Raw genomic sequence first — 22,889 nt, 5'->3', positions numbered from 1 at the left:
TTGCAGAAGTGATGTGCTGCCAATTACACAGTTGCTTAATTATGTAGTGTTAGTAAAACCAATACATAAGTCTCCAAGATGTTTGGTAAGGAGTTGCCTGATGTAGTTCCATCGTTTCCACTTGTAATGAATCACTTCAATCTGCAACTGGCTGAAAGCCTCAATTAATTTTTTACACTTGTCCCATAATAAAGCAATAGTCTAAATGAGTATTTAATTTACTTACAAGAGTGTCACTTTTTGTGCAGAACAAGCAGAATTGTACGTTGTTTATAGGGCCATTAGCCTCTGAGTAGCAGCTTTATGACTCCAAGTGCAGTTCTGAACAATGATCATAGAATGGTCAGGGTTGGAAAGGACCTTAATATCATTTAGTTCCAACCCCCCTGCCATGGGCAGGGACACCACACACTAAACCATGGCACCCAAGACTCCATCCAGCCTGGCCTTGAACACTGCCAGGGATGGCGCATTCACAACATGATGAAGGTGAGCTGTGCAGAAGTGCTGGGAGGGGACAGAAAAGGTGACCAGGACTGGCCAGAGACCATGTCCAGGGATGCTGAGACCTTGAGGGATAGGGTGCTGGCTTGTGCATCCAGACTTAAACCATTCACCCACCCCTAGTGATGCTCCCCTGTCCTCCCAAGCCTTGGCTGATGGGTGGTCTCTCCTCCACCCCAGGTCCAAGGGAACGGGCAGCAGAGCGTGGAGAAGGCCTTGAAGCTCTTTGCGCAGCTGATTAACAACAAAGTCTTCCTGCTGACCTTCATCAGAACGCTGGAGCTGCAGCGCAGCTTCTCCATGCGCGATCGCGGCAACGTGGCCTCACTCATCATGACAGGGCTGCAGGGCAAGCTGGAGTATGCCACTGATGTACTGAAGCAGCTGCTCTCCGACCTCATCGAGAAGAACCTGGAGAACAAGAACCATCCCAAACTGCTCCTGCGCAGGTAGGGCAAGTGCCGGGTCTGAGGGCAGGTCACTGTGCTTTCCACAAGGTTGCACGGACACACTGCTGGTGGCATCTGGGGGCTCTGCAGGACCAGGGTGCTGGTTGCGGGAGGAAAACACTGTTCATCCATGGTGGATTTTGGATGACCCACCTATTTCCTTGCCTGTCTCCATGACACAAGGTTAACTTGATTTAGCGTTTTCACAGATGGCTGAACAGGGTTTTAAATTGGATCATAGAATTATAGAAGGGTTTGGGTTGGAAGGGACCTTAAAACTCATCCAGTTCCAGCCCCCTGTCATGGGCAGGGACACCTTCCAATAGAACAGGATGCTCAAAGCAGTTCGGCTTATTTCTCAGATGTCTGTACAGTACTTGCGGACCTTGCCTCGCACGAGCTGTGCTATTAAGATGGTGAGTAGAGCAGGAGGATCGCAATCTCAGCCCTTATTTCTTGCCTTAGCAGCTCCAAGCCTTTCTCCTTATTCCTCCCATCCCTTCTACAACCCTCTCATTCCCATTAGGGGGCTGGAACACGCGCTTGGCTTCAAAAGCCAGCTGAGGTGTGAGCCACCGCATCACACACTGCTTCATCCCATCGGGATGCGCTTTTCCTACATGGGCAGCACGCGCTGCCAAGAGCCAGCAGGTCTGCGAGCCCACCAGCTGGGAAGTGCCTCAAGGAAAGAGATCGCTCCCCAGACTTCTACACTACTGACACAAGGTTGAGGAACGACCTGTTAGAGAGCAGTGTGGGGGAGAGGGACCTGGGGGTCCTAGTGGATGGCAGGATGACCATGAGCCAACACTGTGCCCTTGTGACCAAGAAGGCCAATGGCATCCTGGGGTGTATTAGAAGGGGGGTGGTCAGTAGGTCGAGAGAGGTCCTCCTTCCCCTCTACTCTGCCCTGGTGAGACCGCATCTGGAATATTGTGTCCAGTTCTGGGCCCCTCAGTTCAAGAAGGACAGGGACCTGCTGGAGAGAGTCCAGCACAGGGCAATGAAGATGATGAAGGGAGTGGAGCATCTCCCTTATGAGGAAAGGCTGAGGGAGCTGGGTCTCTATAGTTTGGAGAAGAGGAGACTGCGGGGGGACCTTATTAGTGTATATAAATATATAAAGGGGGAGTGTCACGAGGATGGAGCCAGGCTCTTCTCAGTGGCAAACAATGATAGGACAAGGGGTAATGGGTATAAACTGGAACACAAGAGGGTCCACTTAAACTTGAGAAGAAACTTCTTCTCAGTGAGGGTGACAGAACACTGGAACAGGCTGCCCAGGGGGGTTGTGGAGTCTCCTTCCCTGGACACATTCAAAACCTGCCTGGACACATTCCTGTGTAACCTTATCTAGGTGTTCCTGCTCTGGCAGGGGGATTGGACTAGATCATCTTTTGAGGTCCCTTCCAATCTCTAACATACTGTGATACTGTGATACTGTGAAGGGAAAAGCAGTAGCAGGCAGAGGCAAGCACTGGAGGGAAAGGGATGTGGTTTATTGGCCTGAGAAGGTGTCCACAGCGAGCGCAGGCTGCAGCACGATGTCCTCAGCACAGCTCTCTCGGGCATGGTGCCGGCAGTGGGGCACTACTCCTCCTCTTGTGAGCTCATGCAGGAGAAGCTGGACGTCTTGCCCAGAGAATTCATTGCTCTCCTGAAGCAGGATGGTCGTCGTTCCATGAATGAGACCTGCAGGGCTCTGTCTACAGTACTGAGTCGCCTTGGGGCAGGCGCCTGTGCTGCTGCCTGCTCTGCCAGTGCCTCCTCTTGTGCCACGGCACCGAGAGGCGTGCGGTGCTGCTCTTGCTCAGCAGCTCCAGGCAGGGTGGGAGCTGCTGGCTCAGTGTCTGTGGGTCCAGCTGTGGCAGGAGACACCCTCGGTAGGTCCTCAGCAGCCTCTCGTGCTGCCTCTCCTGCTGCAGCTGTGCCCGCGCTGCTGGGGATGCTGGATCCCTCCTGGGGACCCATGTGGGGGGCCTGGGAGAGCTCTGGCACCCGTGGCATGGTGATCCCATGGCGGGATGAGGCCTGGCTCGGGCTGCCCTGCGGCTCTTCCTGGCAGGAAGGTGTGTGATGAATGCGGCTGCATTTGCACAGCTGCCCCCGCATTGCCCCAAGCCTGGCCCCGGCACCCGGGCGGCTCCGTGCAGCCCTGTCCCACCGCCGGCCTCTGCCTCCTGCCCCGGCCCTCACCTGCGCATCCTCTGTGCGCTCGGCCTGCCCTCAGCGGGCCGGGATCGGGTGTTCTTTACCCACGGGCATCTCGCACGTCCTGGGGCAATGAACTGCCATGGGCTTCCAGGGGGTCGCTGCCTCCTGCGGGAGGCTGCTCCTCTGGCCTGGGGTACTCCAGGGCTCTCGCTCCTTAGGTACCCCATGGGGTTACCTCCATCACGATGGCCTCCGGGCACAAGGAGTCCCCCTCCATCACAAAGCCTCCGAGGTCACAATGGAGATGCCCACACCCATGGCTGGTGCCAGTCAGTCCCACAGCGTCTCCACAGCGACCACCGAGGCTTTGTGATGGCGGCGGCATTGTGCCCATGGCCACACCGGGGCTGCTGCGGGCAGTCATAGAGTCACCCAGGTTGGAAAAGACCTTTAAGGTGATCAAGTCCAACCGCTCCCCAGCACAGCCAAGGCCACCACGAACCCACGGCACTGAGGGCCTCATCTCCACAGTGTTTGTCTGTGCACTCTGGCCCATTTCATAGGTGGAGATGGGCTAGGGGAAGTGCCTACTGCAGACTTGTTTGCAAGGAGCCTACAGTGCTCCTGCTGCACGCAGCAGTGATGAAAGTTTGAAGCATCCAGCACAGGACAGTGATGATGAGCGCAATTGTTGGCCATTCCCAGGCCTGTTGCACTACAAATAGCTTACATTGTCAGCCTGGGTTGAGATGAGAGTGAGGTTCGGTGCTTGAAGGAATGGAGAAATGGGATTTGACAGAGGTGCTCCGAGGTGTTTCTTTTTGCTGTTCCATTCAGCTGATCTTGTATTTCTGATATAGAAATCAAAGGGAACAGCTGGGCATGAGAGTGTCCGCTACCATTCTCCTGCACAACATGCCCCAACATTCCTGTCACTCCACATTCCAGTTATTCCACAGTGTCAGTGGCAAGCCATGAGCAGCCCACAGGGACAGGACACAGCATTACTTCAGTGTGGGGCTCACAGGGGGGAGGCTTGCCAATTCCTAATTTAATATTCTATTAATAAAGTAGTTTACTAAATTAATATTCACTCTCAAGTCCTGAGTAGATTGTTTTCTGTGGTTTCCACCTCTTCCCTGGTTTGTATCACTGACTCTGTGTTTTCCCTGGCTCACATCCTAGTGCTTCTCCTCCTTAATTGGGTGACTGAAATATTTCTAGCGGGAGAACAATGTGTGTGTCTATTTGTAGCCGGAATTTTTAGGCAGTTCATCAATTCTGGCTGAAATCCTTTAGGGATCTGCAGACATTTTCACAAATTCCTGGCAGATGTTGCCATCGGAAGAGATGATGGATAATGCGACCCCAGGTCTCTTTACCAACTGGTGTCAGTTTTTGTTTGCTGGAATCCATGGCTCCTGTTTAGTCTTGATCTGCCTGACTTTGGGATCAAACCTCGTCGCTCCCATAGTGTGTGCTTTTCATTAAATGTCAGTTCTGAAGCATGTGGGATGCTGTGTAAATACATACCAAGAGGCAGTCCCTAACGCAAGGCAGCAGAGCATATGGGGAAAATGGGTCTGGAGTGGGATATGACTTGCTCCAGGTGAGGGTATGGGCAAAAGCAGAGGCTTGGGGCATTGCCAAGCCCATGGGACATCTCCTAAGCAGGGTTGGTGGCACATGGTCAAAAAGGCAGTGTTGTCAACCAAGAGGATGAAGGTGGAGCCCAGCACCAGCCGGGTCACCAGAGGAAAGGGTGCTGCAGAGGGCAAGGGGTTGGATGCATCCCTTTTCCCTGGCTGAAATTTGGACCACATCCTGGTATCAAATGTGGCGTGAAGGCCAAGGTGCCCAGGGTCATGTTCCCATTTGGCTCTGATGAAGCAGAGCAGCTCCCCCATGCGTGGCCTCAGGGGCAGGCTGGCAGCCCTGCCTGCTTTCCTGCCTGCCTGCTTTCCTGCCTACCTGCCAGCACCGGCATGAGCTGCCTGCATGGGGCTCAGATGCAGACTGTGGGACACTGCCACCAGCTGATCCACCCTGTCCCAGGGACAAGTGGATTGTAGTGCTTTAAGCTAAGTCTCCAGGTCCTGCAGAGCCAGAATTAAAAACTGTCATTAGGAGCCATTGTATTTAAATTAAAGATAATCTTGGGCACAATGTGGGGAGAGGACACTGGGAGGAACTGGGGAGAAAGCTGCAATTTCCCTGCCGTTGTCACTGATTGCCAGGAACTGCTGCAAATCCCAGTGATTTACTGAGCTAGGCTGTAATTTCCACCACGTGCAAGGAGCAGAGTGTCACCAGGCTCCCTGTCACCAGCCCCATCAGGGCTGCGAGGGGCTGTCAGCTGCTGGCAGCTTACTGCGGGGAGCGGGGACAGCTCTTGCCACATCCTGCCCTGGTCCAGAGCATCACAGGAGCGGTGCCAGGGTGCAGCTGGGGAGATCTGGGGCCTCTGATGCATGGTTTGGTTTAGTATGTAATGTGTGTGTCCTCCTGGCTTCCCTAGGACTGAGTCGGTGGCTGAGAAGATGCTGACTAACTGGTTTGCCTTCCTCCTGCACAAGTTTCTCAAGGTAAGGAGGGATGGAGCTGAGACCCTGCTGCTGCTGCTTTGCTGTCTCACCCAGGGTGACTCTGGGCTTGAAACTCTTCAGTCAGGCTCCAAGTCAAATGAGGGGAGGCAGGGGAGGTGGAAATTTGCTTTGGGGACACCTACACCCAGGGATGCTGTTACATGGGCTGAGTCAAGCTGCCGCAGCCTCTGTGCTCAGCATTCTTCAATGTGGTGTCATTCCCATGCAATGGAGTTTCTGTTGCACCTCCTAAGTACTTGGGAGAAATTCTCACTCCCACCTCCATGCCTGGGCTCCGTATTTCTTAACTTTATTCGTGGTTTGGAAGCCCCACAGAATGTGCTTCATGAGAGCGAACGAGGAGATCAAGATCTCAAATTGCTGGTTTTTTACAGCCATATAGATTCTAGAGAGATTTGCCAAGCCAAAGACAACATACCCGTCGAGCAATGGAGCTTGTGGGTTTGGCTGTCTTCCGCAGGAGCTGCTGGAGACTGAGCCTGGATTGCACATGTGCTAAAGGCTGAGTCAGTGGGACTGTGACTCCTGTGCAAAACCTGCTGTGCAGGCCAGGAGCCTGGAAGGAGATGCACCTTCACCTCAGTGTTAGTTTTGCTGCCTGTCTCATTGTGTAGGAATGTGCTGGGGAACCGCTCTTCATGCTCTACTGTGCCATCAAGCAACAGATGGAGAAAGGCCCGATTGATGCCATCACAGGAGAAGCTCGTTACTCCCTTAGTGAGGACAAGTTGATCCGGCAGCAAATTGAGTACAAGACTCTGGTGAGTGATCACTGTAGGAGCTGCTATTGAACTGCTTCTCTCTGCTTGGATATGAGCTGTTCTGACCTTTAGGTCAGTAATAAAGACACCACCATGAAGCATAATTGTTACCAGTGCTATTAAGTCTTACGCCCAACTCAGGTGCATCCCTAATTTGCAGGTACAAATAGCCTGAGATAAGGTTTTGAAAGGTAGGGTTTGAGTGGAGCATTTTATCTTCCTGATAAAGGTGCACTGACCTCCCTCTAGCAGGTAAAAATGGACATCCAGGACTCCTGTCTCAGTAAGCAAAGAAATACTAGATGCAATTATGGATGCAGTGGGTTTTTTATGAGAACAGGTTGTTCTGATACCTGTGGTTACAGTTCTCCTGGATGCTTGTCTGAAGCCCACGATGTGGTTCTCTTTCCTTTCCAGATCCTAAACTGTGTGAACCCAGATAATGAGAACAGTCCAGAGATCCCTGTGAAGGTGCTAAACTGTGATACCATCACTCAAGTCAAAGAGAAGATCCTTGATGCAGTATACAAAAATGTCCCATACTCTCAGAGGCCAAGAGCTGTTGATATGGACTTGGGTAAGAGCTTCCTTGCCTCATAGAAGGGGAAGATCAGAGAGGTTAATCAGTGATTCTGGGTGGGTTTTGCAGGGCTTGAAAACCAGAGCTCAGACTGCACACCACCATATATGTTTCAGCCCAATGAAAGCATGGGCTGTGCTCCTGCCAAATAGGTTTTGAGCTCTGTGGGAGCTCCATTGACCACAGAGCAAATGATTCCTGAAGCCTCCTTCACTCTGCTGAGAATTTAGCTTTATCTTGGTGTCTCTTCCTGGGAAATGGGCTTTTCTAAAGGCTTATCTGTCTAGTAGTTACTATCCAGAAGCAGATAGAGCCTTTTAGTGTCTTGTCTTTCTCTGACCATGTGTCTGTCTGGTTTTTGCCTCTCGTGCAGAGTGGCGGCAGGGCCGGATAGCTCGTGTGGTCCTGCAAGATGAAGACATCACCACCAAGATCGAGGGAGACTGGAAACGCTTGAACACCTTGATGCATTATCAGGTAAGAAAGCAGCCCCAGCAGACAGCTCCCAGAACACTGTTAGGAGAGAAAAAAAGAAAAGCAGAGATTTAATTCCCAAGTATTTTGTCTACTAAGACAGACGGGGAAAGTCCCATTTGTATGATAAACCAGAAGGGTTCAATGTGCTCACGCATTAGATGGGAAAGCAACCTTGACATGGATCTTAGAGAAACTAGCAGGGTTGAAAATTGGCTAAATTAAACCCATCAGCTGTGCTAGTGAGACACAGAGAGCAGTGGTGAGGGCTGAGCTGCTGCTGGAGATGCAGGGCCAGGGGAAGGGTGGTCTGCGTGGCTCAGGTCTTCACACGGGGTTCTGAGGCAGGGAAAGAAGAGGAGTCTCTGCCTTCCTCCAAAGCTTTGCGGACACAACACGAGCTGATGCAAAGCACAGGCTGCAGCAGCAGCTTGTCTCTCATACTTGTGAGCTTCCTACGTGTCGGCTCTTGAGCATCATGCAAGGAGTGAAGAAGGAAAGGCTGCATGCCTCAGCCTAGGCTGCCCTGGATGGGCGTGCAGCTGTTGGAAAGGGCTTCTGACAGGCTGGGAAAAATGGAAAGAGAGGTAATGATGGAGCTGGGGAGGCTTTGGCTAAAGAGGATCAAAGCCTGTCTGCAGCAGAGGATAACTGCATTAATTGGCACCTGTAACCTGCTACTGTCCATCACTACCTGCACAGAAGTGTTTAGTATTTAATCTGGCATCTTTCCTTGTTTATACACTGTCTCGAGTCCATCAGCGTGACTCCTGCTGTGTAAGTTGAATGTGAGCCAGTATTGACAGGAGCCATATCATCAAGGAGCGAGGCAGAGAGAGTGGCATAAATATGCAAAGTACATCTAAAAAAGCACCTCGAGGGTCGACTTTTCCAAGCTGCCCAAAGGATTTAAACACAGATTACCATAAAATGTCATAGGAGTTATGCAGGTTAATTCCATTGTTTCTAAAATCTGTTTTACCTGACAGTTTTACAAGGGATTAACCAATATGCAGGGAAGCAGCAAGACTTGATTATGCCTTGATCTTTAAAAGTCATCTTAAGGAAGTCACAAGGGAAAGCCATGTTTGTCTGATGTGTGTTGGATGCTAGGGGAGGGAGTCCTTTTACTTTAGTGCCTGTGGGGAAATCCGAGCCACAAATTTACCCTTAAAATAAACAAAATCCTTGCAGCACTCAAGATGCTGCAGCTGTTCCTGCCATTTGAATGTCACTTTTGCTCTGGAACAAAGCACAGGTTTGCTGCCCAGCATCTGAACAGGTACCAACTGCTCATGTCCTCTCCTCACTCTGGCCTCAGCTCTACACAGCCCAGCAGAGCTGGTTCATGCATTAAAAAGAAGCCAAGTTCTCTGCACTGCAACAGGAATCTTGTCGAGGCAGAGCTTTTGCCAAAGCCAAACAGCAATATTTGATTGTTTTCTGGTATTCCTACCAGGATTTTTTTAATTTTTTTCTGTTTGAGTAATGGATGTTTTTATTAGGTATCAAAAATACAGATGCTCCAGGACTATAGACTAAAACAAATACGTGGGCAAAGGCATAGCTTAGAAAAGAGTGGAAAATCATTTGGGTATCAAAGGCTGCTGTCTCACTGCTTAATAGGAGTGTTACATATAAAGCAGGTATGGTTCAAGCCATTGCCTAATGCCTAATACCTAAAGGTAAAGCTTTCATCATCTTTTATTCAGAGCTGCATTGTCTGTATTCAGATCTGAAGGCAAAGTGGTCTCTGGATTTGCGCGCAGTAACTGGAGCTGAAGGCAGCCTCCTGCTCACCGTGCTGTGGGCAGGGTGCTGAGGCTCTGCAGAGGGCAGTTATTTAACTACAAGAGGGTTTTGACACCGTTACATTGGGTTTCTGTATGTTTAGGATGACAAATGCAATATACATCTGCATCCACTGATAAAATCTGTTTTTCATGGGAAGCCTTCACATGCAAAAGCCAGATTGGATTTAGAGAAAAACATTCATCTTTCTCTAACATTTTTGAACCACCTTATAGAATTGTAGAGAGAAGTGTATCCCTGCTGCTTATTTGTTCCATTATAAAAATAGATGTGTTAAGTTAAATAGGTGTAATTCTTTGTTAAATTCTCCAGAGCTCTGTTGTAAGGAATTGTATTCCATTTGTGTAGTAGCCTTCTGGTTTCATGCCTATTAAAACTCCATGGGAGAGTCTCACCCCGTGTGGCTTTACTCAAGAAAAATGAAACACGGGATTTAATATCAGATGATTTACAGTGGCTCACGCAGGGTTAACTCCGAGGCAGCAGAGCATGAATACCTGTCAGCCGCTGCGAGCCGGGAAAGGCTGAGAGACTAGAAAACTGCTTTAAATGAGAAATTAGAAGCAGAGAGGGAAGATTTGTGTGGGAAATGAGACCCAGGAGCCGAGGGTGGTGGGGATGTGGAGCTGGCATCCTCACTGCATCCTCGCTACCCCACGCAAGCGCAGTGTTCTCGTCTGGGCTTCTGCACCACTGCTCTCCCTGCTCTGGGTTTTGGGTTTCTTGTCTTTAAGGTGTTTTGTGCAGCACGTTTCCACCTTGGAGAAGAATTGGAATATTTATAAAGTTGTAAAAGAGCCAGGCAGCTCTTTTTAAACCCAGGCGTCCCTGGGGTTTTATGGGAATGTGGCAACAGCAGAGCAAGATGGGAAGGAAGTGTGTGTTACATCTGATGCTGATTTGCACGCTGGTGGGTTTTAGCTGACAAGAGCCATTCGACCCAGAATTTAGAGAGTGAGAGTACTCTGTGTGTGTGTAATTTGTAATGCTGCTTCTCTCCCAGTTAACCACAGCTCTGGTGGAAACAGATCCCAGCACAGTGGCCAGGGAGCTGTTGCCTCTGTGGGAACATGCTGGGCTGCCGGCGCGCTTGAGTTTCTCCCGTGTGAAATGAAACTGAAGTGGCAGCTAGTAACAGCCTAAGAAAATAGTCTCACCCCTGGTTGTTTCTACCGTTGACTTAATCAGTGGGATGAAGTGAGGCAGGAGCAGAAGAGGAAATAACAGAGGTGTTTAAAGTGTTTTGCTTAAAAATATCTGACTTTTGTACTGGGAAACACAAGGGACTATTATTTCCACTATCACTAGCAATAATAATAATAATTCACATTTACATGGAACCTTTCATCTGAATGGAACCCGGAGCATTGAAGGTGGTGAAAATTGCTATGTGCAGGTCACCTTGCTGCAACAGATGTACAAACATCCTTGTGCTGAGAGAACAGGATGATGCTGGGCCAGCAAAATCCAGATGCCGCCCTGGAGCTTCCTCATGTGTAGGGACAGGGCCAAGTCCCTCACAGGACTCCTGGCAGATAATGGAGGGTTTAGCCCCAGAAGCATTTCTCCAGCATAAAGAGGCATTTCTTTTGTGCAGCTTCTCTAAATGATGTGTTGGCTGGGCCCCGGTGGGTCCGTCACCTGTAAGATCATAGAATCACAGAACAGTTTGTGTTGGAAGGGACCTTAAACCTCATCCAGCTCCAACCCCTGCCACGGGCAGGGACACCTTCCACTGGAGCAGCTTGCTCCAAGCCCCTGTGTCCAACCTGGCCTTGAACACTGCCAGGGATGGGGCAGCCACAGCTTCTCTGGGCACCCTGTGCCAGCGCCTCAGCACCCTCACAGGGAAGAGCTTCTGCCTAAGAGCTCAGCTCAGTTTTCCCTCTGTCAAGTTAAAGCTGTTCCTTCTTGTTACTTGCGGTGCCTCCGCTCTCTGCTCCCTTGTGCTGCACCACGAGCCACGAGTTCAATATTAAAAGACACTTAGGCCCATTCCCTTGAAACCTGCAGATCCTTAATTAAGGGAAATGAGTTAAAAACCTTCCAGTGACTACTAGATTTATAGGGAGGATAAAATTAAACATGGCTACTAAAATCTGCTATAACGAAATCTTGTTAGCACTAATGTTCATTTATAGTTTGACTTCCCAGCATTTAATTCCTTCTCTGGTGCAGTAGAGGGGGACTGAATTTAATACCCTGAAAGATGGCTTTATGATTTGCTCAGCTGTAAATCAAACTTTTAAAGTTTGTAAAAATTGCTAAAATAAAAAATGGTTTAATAGGAATGTTTTATGGGCCATAACGTTATTACAGCCCTTTTATTCCCTCTGCATTGTTACTTTAATTGGATCACAACAATTCTTGAGATGCTCATTTCTATTGGGTAAAACATAATCTTAAATCAGAACGACCAAAAACATCTTCAGTACATCTTTTGATTTATCACTCCTTTCCCTTGCTGCAGAGCTGCTGCTGACCCAGCACAGAGCCCAGGCTGGGTCCTGGAGGCTCACCTTGACCTGGCCGTGTGTGCTGACAGCCTAGAAACCACCTATGTCCTGAGCTGCATCCCCAGCAGGTTCAGCCTGGAGAAGAGAAGGCTCCAGGAAGACCTTAGAGCAGCTCCAGTGCCTAAAGGGGCTACAAGAAACCTGGAGAGGGGCTTTGGACAAGGGCCTGTAGGGACAGGCCAAGGGGAATGGCTTGAACCTGCCAGAGGGGAGACTGAGATGAGCTCTTAGGCAGAAGCTCTTCCCTGTGAGGGTGCTGAGGCGCTGGCCCAGGGTGCCCAGAGAAGCTGTGGCTGCCCCATCCCTGGCAGTGCTCAAGGCCAGGTTGGACACAGGGGCTTGGAGCAAGCTGCTCCAGTGGAAGGGGTCCCTGCCCGTGGCAGGGGTTGGAGCTGGATGAGCTTTAAGGTCCCTTCTGACACAAGCCATCAGATGGCTCCATGATGCTATGACTTTCTTACCTGCGTTTGCAGGACGAGCAGCTGGTGATCACAATGTGGATGGTGGATCTCACTGATCTTCCTTTGCCTCTCTAGGTATCTGACCGCTCAGTTGTGGCTCTCGTTCCCAAGCAGACCTCCTCCTACAATATTCCTGCCTCTGCCAGTATATCGCGGACATCTATTAGTAGATATGGTAAGAAGCAGAGTTCAGGGCTGGGAAACAATGGCTCCTGTATAGCGACTGAGCAGTGCTCCGGCTGCACTGCACATTCTTGAGCCAGACTGGAGCTCGCAGCTTTACTTGAAAATGTATCTTGATGGTGCTGGTAATGAAGCTGCCTTTAATGCAGGGGGGCAACACTTTAAGGGAATTAGACTGAGGAAGAGCAGCAGCTTCCCCCAAAGAACCACGCCACATCAGCCAGGATGAGTGTACGTTCTGATGCCAAACTGCAAAATGTCCTTGGCTGCTGTGTTTTTGCAAAGGCTTTTCCATCTCTGAGCGGAACAGCAAAAAAAGACCAGAGAACTGAGAGGAGGGAAAAAGAAATGCCAAGCATGTGAGCAGCTGGTGGAAATGTGGGGCTTGGAAAAGCCCAGGGAAAGGCTTTTGGCTCAGACGGGCTGGATGCTGCAGGAAAGCAGCTTTGTGTCCCTTGCGTGCAAACAGGGCTACATGAGAGAAAAGCTTGATTCCTTCATCTATTGCTCTCTAAGTGGAGGATCCTGAATTCTTAACTAATGGGTCAAAGATGGGAAATGGCAATGTTCAGGGATGTGCACACCTGGGAATTCATTATTTGCATAATAGCAGGGCTCAGCTCGTCACGGAGGGTCCCTGAAGACACTGCAGCCTTTGTAAATGAGCCTGTGAGGGGCCAGGTGTGCATTTATAGCACTAAACCCACAATAATAGTAATCATAGACTTCCATAAAAGGCAGCAGTGGCAAAATCTCCAGTGTGCTGATCTTTCATTATCTCTCATTTTACAGAGTGTTTCACAAACGAGAGGTCCCCTGGCAAACCCCATCTCCTCCTCTTGTTTATAGCTCCCAAAATAATGTTATTGAAGGGTTCTGAGGAGCCATTCACAGGAGAATCTTAGGGAAAAGCCAGGAGGAAAGGCATTTCTCCCTGCAAGGTGTTGTCGACCCACGTGCCCAGCACTCCCCATGCTTCAGGTGATGGAAAAGTCAAGGCTGGGTCACACAACCCGAGTCCTCAGTGCTCAGTGGTCTCTGTCAGATGGAAAAGCTTTTGCAAGCTACCACTATGAACTATCATTGCTCATGTGTAAGATTAATACTTCTAATTGTGCCGACAGAATTTCAATGAGATACTTATTTACTTCCCCTGTTATATATCAGCACAGAGCTATGTTTAAAAATAGAATTCCTAGATGCTTCCTTAGCTGTCCCCCTGTCTGTCTCCTTAATTATATCAGTTGGAGTACTCATTTATCTAAGCCTTAATCAGGGATGAAAATCTAGCTACTTTGATAATGACTTGTGTATTTCCCTTGGCTGATTTATGATTGATCCCCTTACTCTTGATGAGGAGGGTGAGCAAGGAATTGGAGGCCAAACTTGAGTAAATGCACAAGCTTCCCAGGGAACAAAGAAATGTAGGGAGAGGAAAAATCCCAGCAGCACCCGTTTGTGCCGCTCAGCCCTGGGGCTTGCCTTGAAGACACTGCGGATGGGATCCAGGGAGGCACATTCTTTGGGAAGTTAAATAGATCTCACATCCCTCCATGGTTTCTGAGCAATTAAGGGAAAAATCCTTTGTTTGGTCCCCTTTGAGCTCCCTTTCCCTGCAGGAGGAGGGCAGAGGCAGGGATCACCGGGAGGCTGGATGCTCGGCTGGGATGCAGGACTGGCCTCGGGCTCTGCCACTGGTGCTCAGCTGGAGCCCTTGTTGCTCTAATGAAAGCCTCAACACCAGGAACAGAGTTTCCTCTGCTCTTTGTGCTGCTTGGGCTGGGCAGCTTGTTATTATAGATGTCAGGACTCCAGTGCTGCAGGAGCTGGTGCCCAGGATTGATGTGTGAGAGCAAGTTACAGCTTGTGGAGGAATCTTGTATAGGTCTGGATTACTGAGTTTACATAAGTAAAGGATGTGAATTAAGCAGGAAAGTCTCATGTCTGAGTATGAAAACAGAAAGGCTGGAATCTGAGGGACCGTATTCAGTGATTCATGTTCTGAGATCTGGAGCAGCTCTGCTGCGGAGCCAGGCTGAGAGAGCTGGGCTTGCTCAGCCTGGAGAAGGCTCTGAGGAGACCCTAGAGCAGCTCCAGTGCCTAAAGGGGCTTCAAGGAACCTGGAGAGGGGCTTGGGACAAGGGCCTGTAGGGACAGGACAAGGGGGAATGGCTTTAACCTGCCCGAGGGGAGACTGAGATGAGCTCTTAGGCAGAAGCTCTTCCCTGTGAGGGTGCTGAGGCGCTGGCACAGGGTGCCCAGAGAAGCTGTGGCTGCCCCATCCCTGGCAGTGCTCAAGGCCAGGTTGGACACAGGGGCTTGGAGCAAGCTGCTCTAGTGGAAGGGGTCCCTGCCCGTGGCAGGGGTTGGAGCTGGAGGAGCTTTAAGGTCTTTTCCAACCCAAACCATTCTTTGATAGGACCAACATGTATCTTTGGTGAACACCATATTTTCTTGGTGCCTGGGGGGAATTACAGTTCATTACCCCATACAAAAGCCGGTGCAGGTGATTCTGGCATTAGTGAGCATAGTGGCATCACTGAGAAGAGACAGGGAAATGAACAAGGGGTTTGCTTTGAGCGTGACTGACTTCTCCTCCCGTTGTTCAGACTCCACCTTCCGCTACACCGGCAGCCCCGACAGCCTGCGCTCCCGGGCCCCCATGATCACCCCCGACCTGGAGAGTGGGGTCAAGGTCTGGCACTTGGTCAAAAACCACGACCACGGAGACCAGAAGGAAGGGGACCGGGGCAGTAAGATGGTGTCTGAGATCTACCTGACCAGGCTCTTAGCTACAAAGGTAACTTCATGCAACAGTTCCCTTGGGAAGTGAACAGGGAGATTCATCTATACACACTCGCCTGTGTGGCACCTAGGGATGCTTGGGGGTGGCTGTTCATGTCAGGCTTTCCTGGGCCCCTGGGTTGGTTGGTTACAGGTTGGAGCTTTCCCCCAGCATTGGTAAAGACCTTGACCTTAGTTATACCTTGAGGTCCGTGGTGGCACTTTATGGGGCTGCGCAGAGCTAGTAAAACCATCTGGCATCCCCCTTGCTACCTCCGCTGCCCACCCCTCCTGTCACCTCTTCCCTTGCTGCTCCCGTTAGGGTACACTGCAGAAGTTTGTGGATGACTTGTTCGAGACGCTGTTCAGCACCGTGCACCGTGGCAGCGCGCTCCCGCTCGCCATCAAGTACATGTTCGATTTCCTGGATGAACAGGCAGATAAGCACGGCATCCATGACACAGACGTGAGGCACACGTGGAAGAGCAATTGGTAAGGATGGAGGAAGAGGGTGGAGGGAGGCACAGTTATTTGTGTGCTACAGGAAAACAGATAGGGAAGAGGTTTGCAAAGGCTGGGAACAACCAAGTCCCATACCTCCAAAGCATGGGATGTACCATGAAGTCATGCTGATGCTTTTCAACCAGCACCACTGCTGCCCCAGTGCCCCGTGGGGATGTGGCGGTGGGGTTTGCTCCTGGATCGTGCTGCTCCGTGTGCACACATGAGCTGAAATCCTGGTGCAGTGTTGAACCGCAAACTCGGGTGTCTCTGGGTCCTCTACCCGGGTTGGTGCTGAGCACTGTCCTCAGGTTGTAGATCCACACGCATGGACTTTGGATATCACTGGGTTTGCAAAGTCTGCAGTGGGAAGCAGGGCTCCATGCCTGCACCATCCTGCCTACACCACCCTGCCTGCGCCACCATGAATACCAACACAGGCTGCTCATCCTTCCATCTGCATCTTCCCCATCACTTTGGGCAGCAGCTGGAGGATTTGGGCAGCGGAAGGAGGTGGCAAAGGGGGAAGGAGCCAGCATAGACTGCAGCCAGGTTCAGCCTCCTCCAAACAATAAGAGCTCTCACGTCTCCACCACTGCTGTTATTTTAGGATTAAAAGCTCTGTGGGTTAGAAATTTAACATGGGTTAGGAGAAAAAAAAAAAAGGCACCACAAATGGTTGCTCCCTGAAGACTTTGTATTTTCAACCCCAAGTTCCTTGTAGTTTAAAAGGCCTCTAATCATCGTGGCTGCAAGAGCTGGGTTCCCCGCTAAGGCTGCAGGAGGCTAAAAACTATTTATCGATAGGCTAAAAGAAGGAGTTATTAGGATAAAAACTCTTGAATCACCGAGAAAAGATGAGACTTCTTCAAGCAATAAAAAAGCAAGTGTCAACCAGCAGAGCTTGCTCTGCCGGAGCCATCAGACCACAGAGCCCTGGTCCTTCCCTCTGCACCCAGGGCATGGGAGGCTCAGGAGAAGGGCAGAAATTTGGTCTCTGAACTAACAGCTCTGCTGAGCACTTTGCTTGGCTGCAGCATTCCCAAATGGGAATTTCAGTGGGGAGATGGGGGGGGCAGATTTTATGCCACTGGAGCAGGTCAAAGCAAATGGCTTGGAAAAGGGAGCTGGGGGTCAGTAGAGCTGGTGCTGCTGGGGATGTGGTTGAGCTGCTTGCTTGCAGTGCAGCAAGGGTTAAGTCTTCCGTGCAGCTAGCTGGGTAGATGGAGAGAGCTGAGACTTGAAAGGTAATAGAAAGCAGCAGCTGTTTTTTTGATCCTGCTATACAGGCAAAGAAAAAAGGAATAATAATTCCCCTTTGATTGCAAAGGCCTCGGGATTTGGGGACAAAGCCTCTGATGCCTGCTGCACCGCTTGCAGATGATGGACTGTGGAGTAGCCGGACAGCAGCTCAGCCCTGCCATAGGCTCCTGCTCTAATGAACTCAGTTTAATGGGCTCCAGGTGGAACTGCTCAGGCATAGCATGACCCATCACAAGCAGTCTGGGTGGCAGTGGGCTAACTGTTTTTGGATGGGCCTTGCCCAGCTACTACCCAGATTATTGTTGCTTCCCACCGTTCATATTCTGTTTTGGAACACAAACTGCAGCACGTGCCCTTGCCTAGTCTCTGTTTTAACATCTAATTTGGTTTCTTGACAGCCTGCCTCTCCGATTCTGGGTGAACGTCATCAAAAACCCCCAGTTTGTGTTTGATATCCACAAAGGCAGCATCACAGATGCCTGCCTCTCTGTTGTGGCTCAGACCTTCATGGATTCCTGCTCCACCTCAGAGCACCGCCTGGGCAAGGATTCCCCTTCCAACAAGCTGCTGTATGCCAAGGACATCCCCAGCTACAAGAGCTGGGTGGAGAGGTGAGCAGCAGAACGTGGGGAGAAGCAGCTTTGCTCTTGGTGGGCGATGATGCACAGGGTGGCTCTTGCAGTGAGCTGGAGGCACAGCCCTGCTGAGCATCAGTGCTCTTGTTTTCAGCTTCATAGAACAGAATCATAGAAAGGTTTGGGTTGGAAGGGACCTCAAAGCTCATCCAGTTCCAACCCCTGCCACGGGCAGGGACCCCTTCCACTGGAGCAGCTTGCTCCAAGCCCCTGTGTCCAACCTGGCCTTGAACACTGCCAGGGATGGGGCAGCCACAGCTTCTCTGGGCACCCTGGGCCAGCGCCTCAGCACCCTCACAGGGAAGAACTTTTGCCTAAGAGCTCATCTCAGTCTTCCTTCTGTCAGGTTAAAGCCATTCCCCCTTGTCCTGTCCTTACCTGCCCTTGTTAAAAGCACCTCTCCAGCTTTCTTCTCAGCCCCTTTAGGCATTGGAACCTCTTACAGAACAGGATCATGTTTTGCTAGATGTAAGCATAAAGCAAAATGATGTCCTTCTCCCTGCAGGCTTAGTTTCAATCCCAAGGAGAAGAGGGACAGTTTGTGTTTCCCATGGCCTCCCTCAGCCTTTCCTTCCCACAGGTATTACGCAGACATTGCCAAGCTCCCCGCCATCAGTGACCAGGACATGAACGCCTACCTCGCCGAGCAGTCGCGCCTGCACTCCGTCGAGTTCAACATGCTGAGTGCGCTCAACGAGATCTACTCCTACGTCAGCAAGTACAGTGAGGAGGTGGGTGTCCCCTGGGGTAGGCACAGGGGTGATGCTGCCCTGTGGTGCACACACAGCATGGGAGAGGAGCTGCGTTTCTGTGCGGTACTGGGATGCGCAACAATCCCCCTTGCGCCTTCCTCTTTGTCCTTGATGCAGCACAGCTGTAGCTTACACCGCTGCTGCCCTGTTGATGCACATAGAGATTCTGGTCCTCCTCGTGCCCACAGCGTGCTTTCCATAAGGATTGAGAGCTAAAATATTTTGGGAGCAACTGGATTCCTCAGCCTTGGCATACACCCAGTGCAGCCCACTCTTAAATGCAGTGGAAAATAGTCATGACCCAGTGTAGCTCCCCAGAAACATCCCCATCTTTTGGGAACAGCATGATACAAATCCCATGTTGTAGTGACGCAGACTCCTGTTTGCAAAGAATTGCTGGCAGTGTGAGCTCCTTTAATGAATGCATCACTTGAAACCAAGTTCTCACCATCTGTTCCACCCCTTCATTTCAGCATAAGACGAACCCATTTTGCCATTATGCCCATTAAAAGGAAGGGGTTTGTCATTTAATTGCATCGATGCATTTGTAATACAATGCCACTCGATGAGGGTTTAAAAATCTCATCGCTTTCCTGCTAAATGAGACAAGAAATGTAGAGTCCAAGGTACAAGAGTGGGAATGATGGTGGTGCATGATAACATGCTTTCCTTGCACCGAGAAGTCCAACAAATGGGTGGCACAGCTGCGGTGAAGCGCTCAGCACATTGCTTTGCCACTTGTTATTTAAGTTTCACACATCCCCATTTCAAGTTGCTCACATCTTGCTGCCCGCCCACCTCCACCTCCCGCTCTCGCACACTGATTCTTTCTCTTGTGTTTTTTCCTCTTCCTTTTTCTGTACCAGCTCATTGGGGCTCTGGAGCAGGATGAACAGGCACGTAGGCAGCGTCTGGCATACAAAGTAGAGCAACTCATTGGTGCCATGTCTATTGAGAGCTGAAGAAAGGTTGCGGTGCTCACTGGCAGCAAAGGGCAGAGGATTGCACAAACTCTCGGGAATTCAGAGGGAGAACAAGCAAGGAAGGCGCTGGACACATATAAATACCAGGGCTCTTCTGAAGGGAGCAGAGACAGGCCCGAGGACTGACTGTGTTCCAAATCATACGGGATCCGGTTTGAAAAGGCAGGAAGAGAAAAAAGACAAAGCATCTCAATCCAAGTCAGATCAAGATGGATCTTTTTTTCAAGCATACACAGAAAGAAGGAACCTGGAAAGTCTGGATGTCTCCATGACTGCTGCTTTGCATGAAAATTGTTTGATGTATATTAGAAAATAAAACTTTATTTAAAGGGTTTTTTTTTTAAAAAAAAAGGAAAGAAAAAGAAAAAAAAAAGAGAAATAGAGCAAAAATCAGAGAGGCCACAGAGAAAATCCTGGCAACAAGGAGCAAGGTTCAGCTGTGACTCCTGTCCTCGAGAGACTCCCGAGGCCGCGGCTCAGGCATCCTGCGAACGGACTCTTATGCCAATTGGGAAGTCTGGAGAACCAAAATGTTCTTCTTTTTTGGGATCTCATCAAGAAATATGAGCACAAGTTTGCACCACACCTTTTTACACGAGTAAAACAGCAGCTGAGCCAGAAAACAGTTCAGTGGCTGAGTAACTTAGAGGCTCTAAAAGGAACTTTACCTGAATTGCGAAACCATCGGATCATCCAGTCTGTCTTGAAATCCAGCTTTATGTATTTATATAGTGTCAATATATATATTTTTTAAATCCCACTTTCTGTTGAATGAGGAAAGACCTGATTTTAAACGCTTTCCCCTTCTCCCCCCATCCCACCTTGCTGTCTGCCAGCGCCTCCATGGTGAGCCAGCAGCACCCTCGGTGATGCCATGGCCATGGCCTTACCCAGTTGGCACATTGCTGGTCCAGTTGGAGCAGGAGGGGCTGGCTGCCCGCTCTCTGTTGGGCAGGGCTCCTGGGTTGGGTTTTGGGGGGTTTCTGGCAGCGCCTCTGATTTCTTGCAGTAAAAACCAACAAACCCCCCATGTTTACAGTGAGTGATACTTGAAAAGACTCGGTGTAGTGAGATGAGATGTTTCTTGCTTTTCTGTTAGACTTGCAGAGTTGATGAGCACAGCTTTGAGGTTCTCAGCCAACGTTAGCAGTGTTGCCCGGGATCAGGCCCAGAATGTGTGTTTCCACTGGGAAAGAGATCTTTGCTCTAGGCAAGGGAAAACCTTAACCAGCACTCTACAGCCAGCTAGTGCTGCTGTCTTGTCTCTGTCTCGGCGTGTCGTTGTTCTGTTCAGTTCCTTGCTGGCCCCACTGGCACGTGTTCTTGTGGCCAGTGACAGGCAAGTGTTTGTGAGTGTTATTTCTTTCCAAGACACCAAAGCTTATGTGTGTCCGTTTGTAGAGTGCCAGGAGGGGAAGGAGCACTGTAAATATTTCTCTGTCTAATAAATACGGATCTTTGTGCAGGCTGCAGTAGGGAGGACAGGGTGATGAGGGCTCATGGAAATACAAGTCTTGACAGCATCGGCTTGGCAGTGGCAACAAAATAGCTTCAGGCAAGATAGCTCAGCCCTGCCCGGGCAGTGCTGTGCCAAACGGGGACCTTGCTTTGCAGCCAGTGTGTGTCAAAGGAAAATCCATCCTCCTTTCTGTCCCCCTCCTCCACCAGAGGAGCCCAGGGGGGTCACCACGGGCTCCCCATCCACCGGGCTCTTGGTCTCAAGATGCAGTCCTAAGGGGAGCCAGCATCAAGGGAGGGGAAAAGCAGGTAGGGAAATACTCAGGAAGCTGCTTGCTTTAATTGCAGTTCACTAAAAGCCATGCCAAGTCCACTTTCTTTGGGCAATCCACTTCTGTGAGCTTTTCTGGGCCCTGTTAATACTCTGGAAGAGAATACTAATGGCAATGATCAACCTTGTGCAATAAGTTCTTGACATTTACAACAGCCTGAGCTTTGTAACTGGAAGGCTTGGATTTAGCGAGGCATGGAGAGAGCTGGCAGGAGGGACTGAGCAGCAGAGCAGGATTCCTACTGCCTGTTATCAGAGTTCCCTTCCCAGGGATCCTTCTCTGCACAGTGAATCTGATTGCAAAGGCACAAAATGTGCAGGTTTTCCTCTTTTTTCACTGGCTTCTGTTGCTGCTGTTCACAGTGATCCAGCACACAGCTTAGGAGGGATTTCCAGATCCGTACTCTTCACTGTGGTCGTTGTTTTGGGTATTTGCATTCAGCTCATTCACCGTGTTTTTATGGTACTCTGAAACCCAAAGAAAGCTCTTCCCAGTGGTTTCCAAACAGTTCCCAAACACTTCTGTTAGTCTGAATAGTTACCTCTGCAGGATTCACAAGATACAAGTACTGCCCAAAGCAAAGACCTGGCTTCTCATCACCTGCCTGCTGGTGAGCGTGGGCTTGCCCAACAGCCCAAGTCTTGGTCCTCTTTTCTTCACATCTATTTGAGAGGCTTTTGAGCAGCTGCTTTTAAGCTGACTTTCCTCCTCCTCCTCCTCTCTTCTTTCAGGCCAGGAGCACCCCATGAACAACCACTTTGTCATTCCCCCTCCTCCAGGATTTTCTCAGTGAGGTCCCTGACCATCCCTTGGGTTCTGAGCCATGGGGTTTGTGGGGCAGTCTGAGGGGGTGTGCTGCAGTGATGCTGGTGACCAGGCTGTTCTCCACATGCATTCTGGCTGCCTGTTCCCCCATGGGCAGGCAGCAGAAGAGGTGGCACACAGGAGGTCTCGTGATGCTTATGTGTGGGGTGATGGGCTGCCGGCCCTCCTTGGACCGTTTGCCCCTTAGCAGCCTCTCCCATCCCCCTGAATGGAGCCTGGAAAAGGCCCCATAAACTGGGATTATCCTGAAAGGTAAAGATGGGGAGGGGTGGAGAGGGGGTCTGGGAGAGGAACGGGGAAGAAAAACCATTTCAGAGCCCAGAGGGATTGGTTTGTGAGCAAGGCTTCAAAGGATCCAAGGTGTCCAAACACGGGGTCTGTACTCCATGAAGACAGGAGAGTGCTAAGAGGAGGGGAAACTGAGGCTCTCTTGTGCGCTGTGGGAGGAATTTGAGCAGAGGAGGAGAGGGAAAGCAGCAGGAGCACTTTACAAACCAGGAAGCTATTACACTTTTGAATGACTTTGGAGGGAAGCAGTAGCAGCATCTCTGCTTCCATCAACTGGAAAGGCATTAGGAGGATGGCGTGGGGATGGCACGGTGCTGGCTGGAAGTGGTGGCCTATAAATAATCTGCCAAGTATTTACTCATGGTGGTTGACAGTAATTATGGATCTTTACAGGCAATTATATGGAAGGAAGCAACATATCCCCTTGGGGCAAAGCGCTTGTAGTGCATTGCCCTGTTTGCCTCTGACTTTTCCATTACTCCTTTGGGAAGAGGAAGCTTGAGATCATAAATGGCATTTTCTTTGCGCTTGCAGCAAACCGGACGCGAGTTTCGGTCAGGAGCGGGCA

General features: G+C 50.3%; 1 protein-coding gene across 1 annotated transcript in view; it reads left to right on the top strand.

The window, feature by feature from the left end:
- Positions 1-19,397, top strand: part of PLXNA2 (plexin A2) — a gene marked incomplete at both ends in the record, with an annotated part of 135,135 nt that extends 115,738 nt beyond the window's left edge. The window contains 11 exons of the mRNA XM_080633110.1: positions 685-953; positions 5,626-5,692; positions 6,328-6,474; positions 6,892-7,051; positions 7,428-7,531; positions 12,393-12,492; positions 15,110-15,300; positions 15,607-15,776; positions 17,447-17,659; positions 18,264-18,414; positions 19,302-19,397. Coding sequence (XP_080489236.1) covers positions 685-953; positions 5,626-5,692; positions 6,328-6,474; positions 6,892-7,051; positions 7,428-7,531; positions 12,393-12,492; positions 15,110-15,300; positions 15,607-15,776; positions 17,447-17,659; positions 18,264-18,414; positions 19,302-19,397 — 1,668 coding nt within the window. The remainder of the gene's footprint in view (positions 1-684; positions 954-5,625; positions 5,693-6,327; positions 6,475-6,891; positions 7,052-7,427; positions 7,532-12,392; positions 12,493-15,109; positions 15,301-15,606; positions 15,777-17,446; positions 17,660-18,263; positions 18,415-19,301) is intronic.
- Positions 19,398-22,889: the final 3,492 nt, after the last annotated feature.

This window comes from Psittacula echo (genome assembly GCF_963264785.1).
Source record: "Psittacula echo genome assembly, chromosome: 22".
Taxonomy (NCBI): domain Eukaryota; kingdom Metazoa; phylum Chordata; class Aves; order Psittaciformes; family Psittacidae; genus Psittacula; species Psittacula echo.
Note: the sequence above shows the minus strand (reverse complement) of the source record. Positions and strands in the feature narration are given on the sequence as shown.